Below are 17,500 nucleotides of genomic sequence, written 5' to 3'. Positions count from 1 at the left end.
CACTCACCCAAACATCCATTCATGCATTTATATATGTATTCAATTTGCTCATATATTGTAAGCATTAGTATTTTTCACCTCACGTCCATGCAGTAATTTAAATGTGTGCTCATTTCTGCATTTCTGTATCCATCAGTGAATCATATTTCCATAGTTATATGGACTCATTTACTCCATGTAATTGTAATGTCACCTTTCCGTCCTTGCATTAGCAAGTACATCTGTCTGCCCATTTATGCATTCCTATATCGATACACTACTAACCCTGATATCTATTCATTAATTCCCTAATTACCTAGTTAATTAATTGCTTAGTTATCCTCCTCTCATAACCCGACATATTTGCGTTTCCACCTTCCCGTTCATACGTTATTTTAACCATATACTCACCCGAACATCACTTCAAAAACACCCATCATTGCATCGTATTTGCTCAGTTATTTCTTCTCATGTACTTCACGCATTTGTATAGTCACCTTCCCGTCCATGCATTAGTAAATCTGTCTGCTCATTCATGCATTCAGGTATCGATGTACTCACCCTGTTATCACTTCATGCATTCGTGATCGACACCCATCCAGACATCCAAGGGGCGAGGTGGTTGCGGGAGGGGGATGAGGGCGGCAGCTGATCACGTGAAAAGAACAGCTGGCAAAACAGTGGCATGAACCGAGCATTACAAGGCAGCTGACAGGGATTAAAAACCAGAGTTGTTATCTATTGCTTTTATGGTTCTCTATCTGTTCTCTATCCCTACCTCACTGTAGCTTGCCCGTCTCTGTTTACTCTGTCTTCTGCGTCTTCTGTTGCAAATATCACAGCACGTCTTCCTTTAATGCATGCGGATTTTCTTCTGTTCCTGTATCTGAGTGATTCGAGGAGAAAAATGTATATTTTCACAGGTGTTTATTTACATTGTTTTAAGCTTAATATGTTTGTTTATCTTAATATTTGTATTTTTATTATTTTTTTCTCTATCAGTTTCTTCATTTTCTCATTCATTTTGTTTATCTTCATATATTTTGTTTTTTTATCTTTTTTTTTGTAGTGCCTCTGTTGTGTTTATTTTCGTCTCGTCTTCTTGCATGCTTTCGTCTTTCATGTGTGTTTACTTTCATTCTTTTTTTTTTTTTTTTACTGTTCGTTTTCATATATTTTCGAATTTTTCACGTATCTTTATAATTTGCTACGTTGCACCTTTTCTCTTCCTTTTCTTCCTTCTTTCCTTAACTTTACAGAGAATAAAAATGTTCCTCACTTAGACAAATCTGAAATAAACACAATAATTAGATAACTTAAAGGAAAACAAACACCATTAATTAATTATGATATGTTTATTGTATTTTTTTGTTCTTTTTTTCAGGGTGACAAGATGCCGGGGGTAAGAAAGTGTGTATCTGTGTGTGTGTGTGTGTGTGTGTGTGTGTGTGTGTGTGTGTGTGTGTGTGTGTGTGTGTGTGTGTGTGTGTGTGTGGTTTAAAGGATTTGAGTCAAGCTCGTAGTCCCATTTTCTGTGTGTGTGTGTGTGTGTGTGTGTGTGTGTGTGTGTGTGTGTGTGTGTGTGTGTGTGTGTGTGTGTGTGTGTGTGTGTGTGTGTGTGTTTATTGATGTTAATGTTTGATTCTTTTGTCTTTACTTATGTTCATATTTGATTTTTGTTAGTGTGTGTGTGTGTGTGTGTGTGTGTGTGTGTGTGTGTGTGTGTGCGTGTGCGTGTGCGTGTGCGTGTGAGTCGCTGGCTGTGGCTGGTGGCCTCCCCTCACGCCTCGCACACACAGCAGCCTCCGCGGACGAGAGAGAAAATGAGGTGAGAAAGTTTTGTTATGAACCGACAGGGAGAGAAAGAGAGAGAGAGAGAAAGAGCACGAGGTTTTCACTCCCCTCGCCTTAACTCTCCTCCCTGTCTCCTCTCCCTCTCTCCTCTCCCCCTCGATGTTCTTTTGTTCTCCCTCCTGATGCTGAAGCTCTTCTCTTCTTTACGTCTGGTTTTCTTTGTTCTTTGTTGCACTTTATTGATTTACTCTAATTAACACTCGCATCCGTACCCGTGTTTCTTTTTTTTTTTCCCTTTCTCTCTTTCATTTTTTTCCTGTTTACTTTCATTTCACTTAAAAGGAAAAAAAATGTACGGCGTGATTTCCTTTTTTTCGAGTTTATTTATTTATTATTTTTTTATAGTTACGCTAATTTCCGTTAATGTTTGAATATTTGATTGTTATTTATTTGTTGTGTTACATTTTTTTTTTTTTACAAGTGATTTAAATTTCCTGCTTTATTTATTTATTTATTAATTGTAAATGAAGAGTTGTGTTTGTGTTTTCTGGTTTTGTTTTGTTTATTGTCTTATTTATTTATTTTATTTGTCTCTGACGTGAGACTCTTTCCTTTAGGCTTTGAGGAGGGGGAGGAGGAAGAAGAAGAAGAGGGGGAGGAGGAGGAGGAAGAGGAGGAGGAGGAGGAGGAGGGAGGATTTTTCACTTCATCCTCAGCATTTTCCAACCTTTGCTTCACTGCCTTTCTTTCACTTCAGTTATTTTCTCTTTCTTTCTTTATTCCTTCCGTCATCAACATTCCTGCGTCTTATTTCTCGTTTTCTACTTGTCTCTCTTCGCACCTTCCTTTCCTGTTTCATCTCTTCTTTTTTTCTTAATTCTCGTCTCTATTATCTTCTATTTTCTTATACTTCTTTTTCTCTTCACATTTTTACATTTTATTTCGAGGTTCATGTTTATGTTTCGTGTATTTAAACTTTCTGTCTCCTCTTCTCTCTCCTCTCTCTTTTTTTCTTCTTCTTTATCTTCTTTTCTCTTCCTTTCCGTCCATTCTCAGTTTTATTATAGTGCTTTGTGCTTCTCAATTTCGTCTTCTCCGTTCTCCTCTCTCTCCATTCCTCCTCCTCCTCCTCCTCCTCCTCCTCCTCCTCCTCCTCCTCCTCCTCCTCCTCCTCCTCCTCTTGTGTGTGGCAAGAGGAGCATTAAGAGGATCAAAGAGGTGGTCAGGTCGGAGGAACATCTCTCCCCCGAGGAGGATCTGGAGGGGCCGATGGAAGGAGGAAAGAAGAGGAGGAATGATGGAGGGAGGGAGAGGGAGGACTGAAGGGGAGGGTGAGGGAGAGGAAGAGCAAGAGTGAGTGAAAGAGGATGAGTGAAGCGGAGAGCAGGAGGGTTGAAGGGAGGCAGGGATAGAGGCAGGGGGAGAGGAAGCGAGAGAGAGAAAGAGAGAGAGAGAGGTAAAGGAATTAGAGCGAGAGAAAGAAAATGTGAAAAATCACCTCCTAATCGAATTTTTAAAACTTTTTCTTGTCTTTTACGCTCTCTCTCTCTCTCTCTCTCTCTCTCTCTCTCTCTCTCTCTCTCTCTCTCTCTCTCTCTCTCTCTCTCTCTCTCTCTCTCTCTCTCTCTCTCTCTCTCTCTCTCTCTCTCTCTCTCTCGCCAGCGACCCAGCGCACCAAGGCATAAACTTATATTTACAAAATCAGGATTGCTATTACGGAGAAGTAGGAGACAGTAAGCGTAGAAAGATAACATATGATCGTATATCACAATATTATCAGTAGAATAATACACACGCAGGTGGTGGCGGTCGAGGCCGAGCAGCTGGTCAGGTCAGAAGTACAGGTACACATACGCTCCTTCCCAGTGTGCCGGGGCGCCTCGCGTGGAGGGGTGGGAGGGGGCGGAGGAGCAGGGTAGGAAATTTACACCTTCATTATTTTGTCGTCCCCCTGAACCCCGCCAGGCCGCGAAGGATTTGTTGAGGGCCGATGGACGCGTGGCTCGTGCCGCGAGGCGAGGAGCGCGAGGCGACGGGCGTGGAGGGCGGCGGTGGCGGGCTGCTGCGTTGGTCGTGCCTGCAGTGCCGCCGCCCAGACTGCCAGTCGGCGACACCAAGGGGAGACAAGCCCGCGTGACCCCCGACGCCGCAGCTTCGGAAGGACCTGACCCGCTGCGTCAAGGCAACGACCACCACGGGTTTGACACTGGTAAAGTTTTATGGGTCATGGTGACCCTACTGGGGGAAAACAGTGACATGACCTCGGAAGCCACTTCAGGCCTCCTCGAGACCCCAGGAGCTGCGAGGAACCTTCTGCTGGAGGAGGGCGCGCCACTAGTCGTTTTCGCTGTCCTCGTTGTTGGAGGCGCCCATCTCGTCGGTCACGTTGATATCCTCGTCAGAGTAGTCGGCGTCGGCGTCCTGGTAAGGGAAGGGGAAGCTCGCGGCCGCCGACTTCCCGAAGCTAGAGAGTGCCGTGAGGTCCTTGATTTGGATCTTAGCCGGGAGCGACGCCCCCAGCGGGGGACCAAAGTTGTCGGGGCGGCCCTGCTGGCCAAGATAGCCAGACTCGTCCTCGCTCCGCCCCTGGTAGTCCTGGGGCCCGTCCCCGCTCTGCAGGGCGAGATCGTCCTTGGCGGAGGGCGAGGGTCCCACGGAGGTCGGGGGTCGCTGCTCCTCGCCCACGTCAGACAGGTCTGGGTTGGGGTTGTTCTTGGTGGGCAGCGTCTGCTCGCGTGTGCCGCCCGCCGCCAGCAGCTCCCGCTCCTTGGAGTTCCTCCACTTCATCCGGCGATTCTGGAACCAAATCTTTACCTGAAAGAGACCAGAACAACGCGGTGAGCAAGGGAGACAGGGCGGCACACACGCCTCGCCCGCCAGGGTAATGGAGAGGACACATGGAAACACCAGCTCAGCATCACTTTAGTCTGGTCGTCATTCAGTCATTCAGTCACTTAGGCAGTGACTGATGGTCGTGACGGAACAACACACGCCAGCCGCCCGTCGTGATATAAGCAAATAAACGTTGCCGTGGCAGGACAATTGAGCCAGTGTCGAGCACACAGTCGATGAGGACGTGTGTCTACTCGCGCCACACTCCCCAAAATGTTATCGACGATGTATACGAAAACAATGCGGATATTCGGCGTTCTTAAAGCTAGTCGTATTTCAAAAAGGGGACAAGTCGAGCCGTGATTGGCCAAGGGGACGTGACGTGTGGAAGGAGCTCTGTTACACGCCCTCTGAGTGGTCGATGAAGTTGTAAGGCGCGCGGTGATTGGCGGCAGCTGTGCGGTGATGGAGTGGGGCGTTAACTCGACAAATGCGTTATTATGACCGCTGGAGATTTATAGAGGAGGGAGAGGGAAGAACGTAAGAAAAGGAAGATATAATAAAGGACTGGCAGGGGGATGGAGGAAGAGAGAGAGCGGAGAAAGGAGAGGAGGAAAGGAGAGAAGCAACGTGGAAGGGAGAAAAATAACCGTGTAGTTTGCACAAGCTTCCCAACCCGCCACCACCACCGCCATCACCACCACCGCCGCCACCACTAACATTAAAGAAGAAGAAAGAAAAAAACATTAATTATATTAGTGTTGCCGCATCTAATGGTTATTGTCGGTGATAATAACTGCGTGTGTGTCCGCCGCTCCGCCCAACGCGGTAATGGCGGCACCAACCCTTGCTCGCGTTGTAGTTTAGTGGTTGAACTTGTTATGTTGGCCATCTTGCTCCGAGTCGCCATTACTGTTGCACAATATTGCATGACCAAAGTTACCGACAAACTTATGTTATTGTGCTTATTTTGTGCTGCTCTTTCCCACCGCCTACCACTGCGTCTGCTGTTGCTAAAGTGCTCCCCATTACGATTCCTGTTTTTATTCTTGTTACTGCAGCGTTGAGTCGAGTTTAGAGGAGCCAGCCAATCCTTATTAGACGCTGCAGGAATCACGACTGGAGCAACACGCGGCCCACCAAGATAAAATAAAAACATTACAAAGGGAATCGGGCGCATGAGGTGATTCTGCGCAGCGAAATCGGCGCGTCATCGTCGTGTTGGTTTATATGTTCATTTGCTGACGAGGTTACGAAGGCGCAGTGTTGTGCAGGAAGAGTTTAATGGTGTGATGCCGCCCGGAGTGAGTCGAGCAAGCGTGATGTGCTTGGGGAGTCGTGAGCACCTTGGGATTCCTGCATCGTTATCATTACGTGATCTTTTGGAGGAGGCGGGGTGGGAGAGAGAGAGAGAGAGAGAGAGAGAGAGAGAGAGAGAGAGAGAGAGAGAGAGAGAGAGAGAAAATATGTCCTCATCTACCCTTTTTTTTTATTTTTTGTCTACGGAGCTGTTTTTATGTCTATACTCGTACGTCTCTCTCTCTCTCTCTCTCTCTCTCTCTCTCTCTCTCTCTCTCTCTCTCTCTCTCTCTCTCTCTCTCTCTCTCTCTCTCTCTCTCTCTCTCTCTCTCTCTCTCTCTCTCTCTCTTTCTAAATCTTAAAGTTCCATCACTTCCCTCCCTCTCCCTTCCTTCCTTCCTTCCTTCCTTCCTTCTTTCCTTCCTTCCTTCCTTCCTTCCTCAAATTTCCATCATCCCTTTCTCTTTATTCTCTTCTCTACACTTTTATTTCTTTTACTTCCCTCTACTATCTTTTTTCTCACATTTCCTTAATTTTTCCCCTCAACTTCCTTCTATCCCTCCTCCTCCTCCCTCGTTCCTTTATTTTTCTTCCTTTGTATCTTCATCTCTCACTATGTTCATCTTTCACACTCAATTTTTCCCTCCCTCCCTTGCGTCCATCCATCCCGTCCATCCCTCTCGAAAACCCTCCCTCTCTCTCTCTCACCCGTCCCTCTCCCTCTTTCTCTCTTTCTCTCTCTCTCTCTCTCTCCCTCCGGCAGTTATAATATCGGCGTAATAAATAAAGGGAGCCGTGGTGTCGGTCCCAGCTGTCTCCTTACCGTGATCCTGATGTTGCTAATGATGAGACGCTGAGTATTGCTCTCTCCCTCCCTCCTCCTCCTCCTCCTCTTATGGTTCCTCCTCCTCCTGGGGTTGGCTCTCCTTCTCCTCCTCCTCCTCTTGGTTGGTTCTTCTGGTCTTCTTCCTTTTATTAGGGTTCCTTCTTCTTCTCTTCTTCCTCTTCCTCTTTCTCCTGGGGTTGTTCTCCCTTCTGGTACTCTCCTTTTTTCTTGGGGTTTCTATTTCTAGGGTTTATCTTCTGCCTCTTCTTCTTTTTCTTTTCTCTTTTTCGACGGTGATGACTACGAAGGTGAAGTCGATTACTAGTCTTTCGATCTTCCTTGCTCTCCTCCTCCTCCTCCTCCTCCTCCTCCTCCTCCTCCTCCTCCTCCTTTCTTCCGACGACGGTAGTGGCTTTGGTGATTACTACTCTTTGTCTCTCCTAATTTCCTCCTCCTCCTCCTCCTCCTCTTCCTCCAAGCTACACGCTACCGCCGCGCCTTCCTGCCACATCACTTTCACGTCTCACGCCAATATTGTCTCGTCCACGTCCATGCTTCTATTCCTCCTCCTCCTCCTCCTCCTCCTCCTCCTCCTCCTCCTCCTCCTCCTCCTCCTCCTCCTCCTCCTCCTCCTCTTAATCTCCTCCTCCTCCTTCTCCTTCCCCTCCTTCCTCTCCTCCTCCTCCTCCTCCCCTCCACGATTTTCTTTCACGCTGGCGGAAATAAATAAATCGATCGGGCGAATATTAAAAGGAAAATAAATCTTAGGAGAAATTGAGTGTTTGAAAAATCGAAATGCTGTATGAATAAATGAACTGAGAAATAAAAAAAAATATACATAAAATAAAAATAAATAAAAGGAAGGAGAGGGGAAGTGAAAGGACAGAAAAAAAAAATACTACATGGAACCAGACATATGAGAGAGAGAGAGAGAGAGAGAGAGAGAGAGAGAGAGAGAGAGAGAGAGAGAGAGAGAGAGAGAGAGAGAGAGAGAGGAAAAAAATTATCCAAGAAAATAAAAGGGGAAAAATACATGAATGTAGGGAGAGGAAAAAATAGGAGGAAAAAATAAATAGAGGATAAAGACAAGGGAAAAGCGATCAGAGAAAAAAATGGAACACATTGATCTCTTGTTCTATATATTTCTTTCCTTCCTCTTTTTTTCTCCTATTTCCTTTTTTTCCTCATCCCTTTCTGGTATTGTCATTCGTCTTATTTATCTTTTTATCCGTTTTCTTCTTTTTCTTAATGTATTTTTTTTTGTTTATTTTTTCACTTCCTCATTTCAGTTTTTATCTTCGTCCTTTTCCCTTGTCATTTATTCAAATCGATTCTTCCTCTATTTTGTTTCTTCTTTTCCTTTCGTTATCTTTACATTTTCTTGCTTTCCTTTCCCTCTTCAACTCTCCCTTCCTATTTTTCCCTCCCTCCCTCTTTTCCTCTCCCTTATCCCCTTCCCTCCCTTCTCTTCAGGTGGCATATTATTCTGTAGCTATGCCTAACTTCAGTCAATCAGTCAGTCAGTCAGTCAGTTAGTCAGTCAGTCTTTCCCTTTCTCTCCCCTTCCTCTCCTCCCGTTCCTCTTTCCCCCCTTTCCTTTTTCCTTTTCTCTTGTTTTTTTTTCTTTTTCTTTTTACCTTTTTTTATCCCCTCTTTCGTCTTGATTTTACTCTTTTTCCTTCCACTTTTCCCTTTCTCTGTCCTACTTTCCTCTCCCTTTCAATTCTTTCTCTCCCTTCTCCCTTCCTCTTTTCCTCATTCCTCTCTTTTACTCCTTCTCTTTCCTCTGTTTCCCTTCCTTTCCCCTCCCCTGCCCCTCTTTCCCCCACATTCCCCATAATATTTCTCTCTTTCCCCATTCTCTTCCATTTCTCTACCTTTCTATTTCTCCTCCATCCCTTCCCACTCCCTCGTCACCGCACCTCCCCTATTCCCACCTGTGCGAGCTGCCCCTACCTGTGCGTGGCTTTGTGGTTAATGGCCTGGTTAATCTATTACACTGTTATACCATGTTGGGCCTCACTCAACCATAGGCATGTATATTAATGTATATTTCGGCCCACGTCCATCGATCCGGAAGCACTGATTGAGCGGAAGGGTTGTCCTGTAATCATATTTTTGCCCCCCTCCCATGATAATTTAGTGGCCGGCGTGAATGCGAGTGAAGGTGAAATGTTTGCCGCTGAAAAATGTGTTGTGGTGCGCTGCCTGGTTGTTTGTTATTGTATAAGATGTACTGCTACTACTGTGTGTGTGTGTGTGTGTGTGTGTGTGTGTGTGTGTGTGTGTGTGTGTGTGTGTGTGTGTGTGTGTGTGTGTGTGTGTGTGTGTGTGTGTGTGTGTCAGTTCGTCTGTCTATCTGCCTGCCTTTCTGTGTGTCTGTCAAATTGTAGTCCGTATTTTCTAGGCACTTCTAGGAGAGTAAGCCTGCCTGCCTGTCTCTCTCTTCCTGTTTGTGTGTCAAAATAAAATCGTATTCTCAAATGTATCGCGGTTTGGAGAAGATTAATGAAGTTATTTTGGGCAGAAAGAGGAACTAATGGGAAAGTGTTAGATGGTATCTCTGTGGCCTTTCATTTTTATAAGAGGCCATAGGGTTTGGAAATACAAGCTGTTATGGAATTGCCAAATACATAAATTATCTAGCTGTTTAAATTACTAGTGGCTAAGTTAAGTTTGCCTGGCCCTCCTGCACGTTAAGTTCCGCCCTGATACAAAGTGTGTTGCTTGGTTTGCTATAATCACCTTTTTAGAGAGCGAGAGAGTCCCGTATGAAGCTGAAAAGGTCATCCGACTTAACGACACCATTGCAAATCAGATTTATGAATATTTTTTTTGTGGTATCTCGTGAAACAGATCTGCCTGTTCTGCCTAAGTTATGTACTGGTCATTATTTTGTCTTTCTCCGGGAAGAATTTGCTGGATTTATTGTAGGTCAGACGAGAGCTTCTCACTCCTCCCTCTCCCCTCCAGAAAAAATAAAGGAAAGAAAAAAGCCATCAAAGGTGTCTGTTTAAATAAAAAAGTAAGAAAGATTTCTAAAAAAATGGAGGGCAATTTAGCTACCCTGTACTTAAAAGTATTTTCAGGCTTAATTACAATGAGATGTGTTTATTCTAATTTATCTTATCAGCCACGTGTATGCAAGGAATCGGATGTAGTGAAGGTTGTGCGTGAACTAAGGTGAAATAGGTTATTTTTTTTTCCTCTATCGACGATTGGATGTGAAAAGCTGCGTCTCTCCTGTACATTGTTATACACAAGTAAGCAGAATTATGAAGGTTGTGAGTGGGGAGAGGTGTTTTTACTATCTTCACTTCTTTTCTCTTTTTTTCTTTTTCTTCGTTTTCCCCGGTCGTCTGTACATTTAAGACTTCGTCCCTGCGTCTATGTAGAGTGTGATCTGTGGTCCCGCGCGCCCTGCTGTGTCTCGCTGGCTGTGCGCTACACCGGTCATTACACAGCACACGCCCGCAGAATGTGAGCAAAAAAAAACCTTCCCAGGAATTCTTTTTCGACTGTCTCGTACCCCTCTTGTCTCCCCACCCCGCCCTCCTTCCCTCCTCCCTTTCCTCTCTCTCGCCCTTCAGACATACAGTCATTCGCCTCTCATTCCCTCCCTTCGCTTGACTTTCCTCACCCATCTGGTACTTCACCCCTCAATCTTACTCCCCTAGCTACTCCCCTCTCTTGTCTTTACTCCACTCAACTCGTCCCTCTCTAAATTATATGCCCACAACTCCACTTCCCCCCACTCCATTTCACTTCACCCTTCACTCCTGTTACCCTCCTCTCTACGTACTTCCCTCAACTTGTCCTTCAGCCGTCTGCCTATAGTCAGGAGTTAGCGTCATGTACGAGTCTCCTCCAGTAGTTCCTGACCCTTGCATCTTCCAAAAGAAAATCTCCTCTGGCTCGACGAGGATGGGATTCGAACCCACGCACGGAAACCGTATTGGATTAGCAGTCCAACGCCTTAACCACTCGGCCACCTCGCCTCAACTCTTTCCTTTCTAAACTATTTACTGTTCACTCCACTCCGCTACTGTTAGTCCCGACTCTTAGTCTCTATTTCTTTTATCTCTTCCCTCTAAACCACTCCACTTTACGCGTCACTGTTGTTAAGCCTCTCTTTAGTCTCTCAATTCGTCTCTATATTATATCCCCATCACTCCACTACACACCACTCCTTTTAACTGCATTACTTTAGGTTGAGTTAGGTTAGCTTACGTTACGAGTAGGGTACGTTAGCATAGGTTAAGTTAGAATCTTACCTGTGAATCCTTGAGGCCCAGTTTCTCAGCCAGCTTTTTGCGGTCTGGCTTGCTGATGTACTTCTGCATCTGGAAGCGATCCTCCAACCCCTTGCGCTGAAAGTCACTGAACACCGCCCGCCGCAGCATCCCCCGCCGCGGCTTGCCTCGTACGCCCACTCCCATCGCCGCCCACGGGAAGGTGCTTGGCAGGGGCACCCCAGCCATGGCACCCACGTTACCATACACTGTGAGAGAAAGAGGAGGAGGAGGGGGAGGAGGAGGAGGAAGCCAAAAAGAAAAGGAGTAGAAAGCGAAGTAGGAAAAAATCACAATAAAAAAGAAGGAAGAGAAAGAGGAGGAGGGGTAAATAAAAGAAATTGAAAGAAATCGAATCAGGAGAGGAGAAGGAGTACAAAGCGAAATAGGAGGGAAAGAACAAAGAAAAAAGGAGGAGGGGAGGAGGAGGAGGAGGAGAAAAAGGAGGAGGAGAAGCAAAAGAAGAAGTAGAAAGAAGTAGAATAAGGAGAGGAACAGGAGAAAGAGTCGAAGAAAAGGACACCAAGAACAAGAGGAAAAGAAGTGTGAAGAGGAGAAAAAGGGGAAAAAGAATTAGGAATAAAGGTTGAACGGCAGTAGAATTTGGAGAGAAGCAGTCAAGGAGACGAAAACAAAATAGGAAGGAAAAATACCAAAAACATAAGAGATAAAAGGAGGAGGAGGAGTAAGAAGTAGAAGACAAAAAGCCAAAGGAGGTTCAAGAAGAACAAGAACAAGAGAAGACAAGAACAGAAGCAGAAATACGAAGAAAGAAAGAAACAAAAGGAGAAAGAGGAGGAACGACAACACATGAGGAGGAAGAAATGAAAAAAGAAGGAATAAATGAGAAGCATAATGAGTAATGATGGAGAATGAAGAAGAGAATAAGACAGAAGATGAGAAGAGAAAGAAGAGAGAAAAAACAGATAACACAGAAGGGAAGAGGGAAAGAGAAAATGATCTTATTAGTTTATTTATCTTGTCTTGTCTCAGTTATCTTTTTTTTATTAGATAACTCATTAATTATCATCTTTATCACTTCTCCTTTTCATCTCACTGTCTTCCCTTTGTTGCGCTTCATAAAGTTTCGCTCATTTGAACGTTAATTTGTCATCTTTCACTCAGCACTGTTCATTCATCACTCTCTCTCTCTCTCTCTCTCTCTCTCTCTCTCTCTCTCTCTCTCTCTCTCTCTCTCTCTCTCTCTCTCTCTCTCTCTCTCTCTCTCTCTCTCTCTCTCTCTCTCTCTCTCTCTCTCTCTCTCTCTCTCTCTATTTATATATGTATGTATGTATATATACCATCCTAAGACCAGTATTTTTTTCACCATCGATCCATCCACCAATCCATCCATGCTTCTCTTCCTACCTTCCTATTCCCTCCACTATCGCTATCTCTCTCTCTCTCTCTCTCTCTCTCTCTCTCTCTCTCTCTCTCTCTCTCTCTCTCTCTCTCTCTCTCTCTCTCTCTCTCTCTCTCTCTCTCTCTCTCTCTCTCTCTCTCACATTCTTTCTTCCATTTAACGCATTTTCTTCACATCCTCTTCATCACCTAAATACACAACGAACCACCAGCTTCCTCATACCTCCTCTGCTTCTCAGCCAGTCCCCGTGTGTCCCCGCCTCCTTTCATCACCTCACACTCCCTCTTCACCCCTCTCACACTCCCCTCTCACCCCTCTCGAGCCCTCTCACTCACCGCTCAGGTAGGGAGGCCGGCAGGACATAAGAGGCTGGAGTGGTGAATGCAGGATGGGTCGGGGCCGGGCCAGCTGAGGCAGAACCGCAGCAGCTCGCTCTCCTATGCTGCTTACGCTCTCTGTTTGAGGGAAGAGAAGGAGGTGGATGGATAAATACCAGGTACAGAAAAGAAGCTGAGTGAATAGATGATAAGATGATGAGAAGATAAATGAGCAGAAGATAGAGGAAGAATGCTGAGGAAAGCATAATTGGAAGAAAAGATCAAGTAGGAGAGATAAGATATGAGAGAGAGAGAGAGAGAGAGAGAGAGAGAGAGAGAGAGAGAGAGAGAGAGAGAGAGAGAGAGAGAGAGAGAGAATTATTGATTTATTACGCCCCAACAACGAGGTCATAGATAAGGTGCCGGTCAGCAGTGGGAAAAGAGCGCTGCCTCTCCCACCTAGAAACTGCTGCCAGCAAAGATTGGACTTGCAAACTTTAGCTTAGTAAAACAAGCACTGTGTTGCAAATATCCGTACCTTAAGAGAGAGAGAGAGAGAGAGAGAGAGAGAGAGAGAGAGAGAGAGAGAGAGAGAGAGAGAGAGAGAGAGAGAATGTGTACTTTATAAAACGTTTAGCGTAGGAAAAGTTTAATTAATTGATTGATTGATTGAGTTACGTACCTCACCGCAACAAGGAAGTTATAAGGCGCTGCAAATTAGAAGGAAGAATATAACATAAAACGATAGAAAGAGGAAAGTAATGGAATATGGCAGTGATAAAAAGGGTGATGGTGATTGTGGAAGTGATGGTGATGGTGGTGATGTCTTTCTCGTAATGATTAAGACAAGTATAATGAAAAAGGAAATCCACTGTGAGCTTTCAGAATACATCATTGTTGTTTGACTGCATCCCGTTAGTAAATGAGCATAAGCTTTTATTTCTTTTTAATATTCACTTACTTATTCAATTTTGCGTTATTTACGATTAGTTCAGTAAAGAAGCAGGTGTGTTGAGTGAAGCCTCCCAACGAAGCCAGCCACGGAAGATAGAAAAAACACGAAATTCTTGTAAATTCGCTAGAGAGGAACTTAAAAGTGTAGACAAAATAAAAAAAAATAGATAAATAAATAAATAAAAGAAAAATATTGAGCTTAGGTAAAATGAACATAACGCTGTTGTAATTTTATTGTTATTATTGTTATTATCATTTTTGTTGTTGATGTTGTTGTTGTTGTTGCTGTTGCAGTAATTATTATTATTATTATTATTACTATTATTATTATTATTATTATTATTACTATTATTATTATTATTATTATTATTATTATTATTATTATTATTATTATTATTATTATTATTATTATTATTATTATTATCATCATCATCATCATCTTCATCGACACTGGTATTATGACTGAAGAAAATAAAAGAAAAGGCGACAGTAATGATTATAATAATAATAACAATAACAACAATCACAGCAAAACGATCTCTAACGGACAAGCTAACAACCGCACCACACCTACGTACAGTCCGTGATGGGGATGCAAGACAAACAAAGAGACGTGCTGAGAACAAACGCAACCACGGAATAGTAACTGTTTGTCTTCCCGGCGCTACAGTTCACAGCAGTCCAGGAATCTCATTATTGTAACTTACTGTAGAGGCATGAGAGAGAGAGAGAGAGAGAGAGAGAGAGAGAGAGAGAGAGAGAGAGAGAGAGAGAGAGAGAGAGAGAGAGAGTGTTAATGTTAAGAAATCACTCGTTCATGTTTTAGTGAACGACTACTTCCGTACTTGAGTCAATACGTAATGAGCTGTAGTTAGATTAGATTATCAAATACTGCCTTGCTTCAATCCCACGCCAACCAGACTTAAGAAATTTCTCTTCCTCTTCCTTTTATATATTTTTGTTCATGTCATTCATTTACGACTTCTACTTTTAATTGTTTCTTTATTTTAGCTGCACTTAAGTTGTGTGATTTTTTTTTCTCTCTATTTTGAGCATCCATATGTCTTCTCTATCTTTTGTGCTAACCATCAGCTTGTATTGTATTTTCCTTTTCCTACTTTGCATTGTCTTTCGCGTTGTTCAATTTCTAAACTTACATTTTTCTTTAATTTTCTTTGACTTTGGTATTGTGTTTTGTCTCGGTTCGTTTCTAATGCATCGATGAGTGTCCTGTATTCATTTTTTATTCTATCTTCCAACTTTTTATTTTATTTTTCCCCTTCTTCCTCGTTTGATTTATCCACGCAGTCCTAGTTTTCTTCCTTATTCACTTCTAACCGTCATTCAGCTTAGTTATTCATCGTTTCCTTTATTTACACTTTTAATTTAGCTGTGTAGTCTTATTTTATATTCACTACCGGAGTCGTTATATTCTCATTCAAACCCTTTTAGATTTTCCGTTTTCCTTTTACCTCTCCCTTTTATTTATCCTGTGTACTGCTAATTTTATCTAACGTCTACTGCGTCGGTTTTTTTTTTTTTTTTTTTTTTCTTCCTCATACAACTGCTACTCTCATTCATATGCTTTTTATTTTATCCCTTTAATTTTTTTTTTCCTTGAGTTTAGTAGCGCATTCTATTTTCTGTTACTTCATTTTTTTTATTTTTATTTCTTTCTCATTCAAGTCATTCATTTTTTTTTTCTTTCTCTTTTTTTTATGAATTTTCTTTTTATGTGATTTTCTTCTTAGATTTATTACATCATTGCTGGTTTTTTTTTTTTGTTACTTTATTTCGTTTATGTGTGTGTTTTTTTTTTCTTTCCAAATCTATTACACACATCGATGTTCATTATTATTTTCCTTTACTTTTTTTTCTCTCTATTTACGTATTTTATTATTCTCCTTCTAAATTGATTACATGGATTACTTTTCACTTCTACTTTCCTTTACTTTTTTCTCTTCCTTTATTTTCTACTATTTTTTTTTATTCACACGCGCCGTTGTTTATTGTTACTTTGCTCTCATTGTTCTTTATTTGCTTCTACTATTCTCATTAAAAAAATTATTACACTCATTACTGTTCACTGTTACTTTCCTTTACTCTTTCTTCTTCTCTACTTTCCTTTTAATATTTTTTTTCATCTGAACTCATTACATTGTGCATTGCTACTTTCCTTTACTTTATCATTCTGCACATTTTTCGTTGATTTGCTTATTTATTTATTTTATTTATTATTATTACTATTATTACCTTTTTTTTATATATTTTTTAGCTGTTCTGTTCTCGCTCTAAATTCATTACACACTACACATGTCGTTCGCTGGTCGGACTGAGGCTGCACGGTTTGGAATAATTACGCATATGAGTCGAAAGGTGTACTACTGTAACTCTGGTTTATTATTACCCTTTTTTATGGCCGTGTAATTAGCGTGGAATATAATACAATTTGACCCCGTGTGTGTGTGTGTGTGTGTGTGTGTGTGTGTGTGTGTGTGTGTGTGTGTGTGTGTGTGTGTGTGTGGCGGCCCCTCACTGAGCATATTAATGAAGCACCCATGGGAACCCCTGAATATGCATAATCTCAAAGTTTCGCAAGAAAGTGTTTTGGGTTGTTTTCGTTTTCATGTAACTTTTTTTTTCTTTTTTTTTTCGTCGCTTTTGTTGTTCATCGTCATTATTCTCATCAACGTCCCAAAAATTATACATGAGGGAAATAATTATTGACTCGATGGTTAATAAATGAATAACGAATCCTTTTATCGGAATTTCAGAGTGTTATAATATTTAGAGAGAGAGAGAGAGAGAGAGAGAGAGAGAGAGAGAGAGAGAGAGAGAGAGAGAGAGAGAGAGAGAGAGAACGGCCAAAAGAAACTTCATATCCTTCTCCCTTTCTCTCCATTTTATAATATACTAAGTACTCTATAGCAAAATGTGCTAAGGAGAGGTATCCTACCATTTAAAAGAGTGACACTAATAGCAGAAGCAGGAAGAAAAAGGAAATAGCAATAGATAAAAGAATTTAATACACAGAAAGGAAATAAAGGAAGAATAAAGTGAAGAGAACCAACTGAGATAAAGGTGAAAAGGAGGGAAAGAATAATGATGGAGGTGGAAGGAAAGAAAAATGGTCGAAAACGTAATGAGGAAAGAATTTTGGAGGAAAGATTGAATGAGAGAGAGAGAGAGAGAGAGAGAGAGAGAGAGAGAGAGAGAGAGAGAGAGAGAGAGAGAGAGAGAGAGAGAAGGGAATGTCTAGAGAACAGAAGGAAAAAATAGGATGTAAGGAAGAGGAACAAAAAGGCATAGAGATTTAATGCCAATCAGATATAGAGTAAGGGGGAAAGACTAAACACAGAGGGAAAAGAGGAAAGAGGAGTAATATTATTAAAAAGACATAAAAATTGAGGAGGTAAAGAATAGACAGAAAAAAAACAATAGCTAAATGAGAAAAACTTGAAATAAAAAAAAGGGAGGAGGAGGAGGAAGAGGGGAACAAAAAGAAAATATAGTAAAAATTTTAGAAAGTAGTAACAAAATTTTAGAAGGTAGGAAGAGAGAGAGAGAGAGAGAGAGAGAGAGAGAGAGAGAGAGAGAGAGAGAGAGAGAGAGAGAGAGAGAGAGAGAGAGAGAGAGAGAAATATTCATATCAAGAAAATAGGAGAGGAAAAATCTTTATGAATGCGTATGACTTTCGCTAATGTCAACAAAAAAAATATTGCCATGTGTTATTTAGTAATCGAACTCAGAATCAGTTCATTAATTATTCGCTGTTCCTCTGTAATAGTGATTAATGAAGAAGTTATAAGGGAACAGAGTTATTTCTATTTCTTGGAGTAATTAT

The 17,500-nt window shown here is 42.3% G+C and overlaps 2 protein-coding genes and 1 non-coding gene across 3 annotated transcripts in view; 1 reads left to right on the top strand and 2 right to left on the bottom strand.

Moving 5' to 3' along the window:
* The window catches only part of LOC135104036 (uncharacterized), a 143,891-nt gene that overhangs the window by 64,432 nt on the left and 61,959 nt on the right, over nucleotides 1-17,500 (top strand). The window contains exon 4 of the mRNA XM_064010913.1: nucleotides 1,364-1,381. Coding sequence (XP_063866983.1) covers nucleotides 1,364-1,381 — 18 coding nt within the window. The remainder of the gene's footprint in view (nucleotides 1-1,363; nucleotides 1,382-17,500) is intronic.
* The window catches only part of LOC135104035 (homeobox protein DBX1-A-like), a 20,454-nt gene continuing 6,284 nt past the window's right edge, over nucleotides 3,331-17,500 (bottom strand). Inside the window, exons 2-4 of the mRNA XM_064010912.1 lie at nucleotides 12,721-12,840; nucleotides 11,005-11,231; nucleotides 3,331-4,587 (exon numbers count right to left, since the gene is read on the bottom strand). Of these exons, the coding sequence (XP_063866982.1) occupies nucleotides 4,108-4,587; nucleotides 11,005-11,231; nucleotides 12,721-12,840 (827 nt within the window). The 3' untranslated portion in view covers nucleotides 3,331-4,107. The remainder of the gene's footprint in view (nucleotides 4,588-11,004; nucleotides 11,232-12,720; nucleotides 12,841-17,500) is intronic.
* On the bottom strand, nucleotides 10,647-10,728 carry Trnas-gcu (transfer RNA serine (anticodon GCU)). The gene has a single exon. It is a non-coding gene; the product is annotated as a tRNA-Ser (tRNA).

Source organism: Scylla paramamosain, chromosome 10 (assembly GCF_035594125.1).
Source record: "Scylla paramamosain isolate STU-SP2022 chromosome 10, ASM3559412v1, whole genome shotgun sequence".
NCBI classification, from domain to species: Eukaryota; Metazoa; Arthropoda; class Malacostraca; order Decapoda; family Portunidae; genus Scylla; species Scylla paramamosain.
Note: the sequence above shows the minus strand (reverse complement) of the source record. Positions and strands in the feature narration are given on the sequence as shown.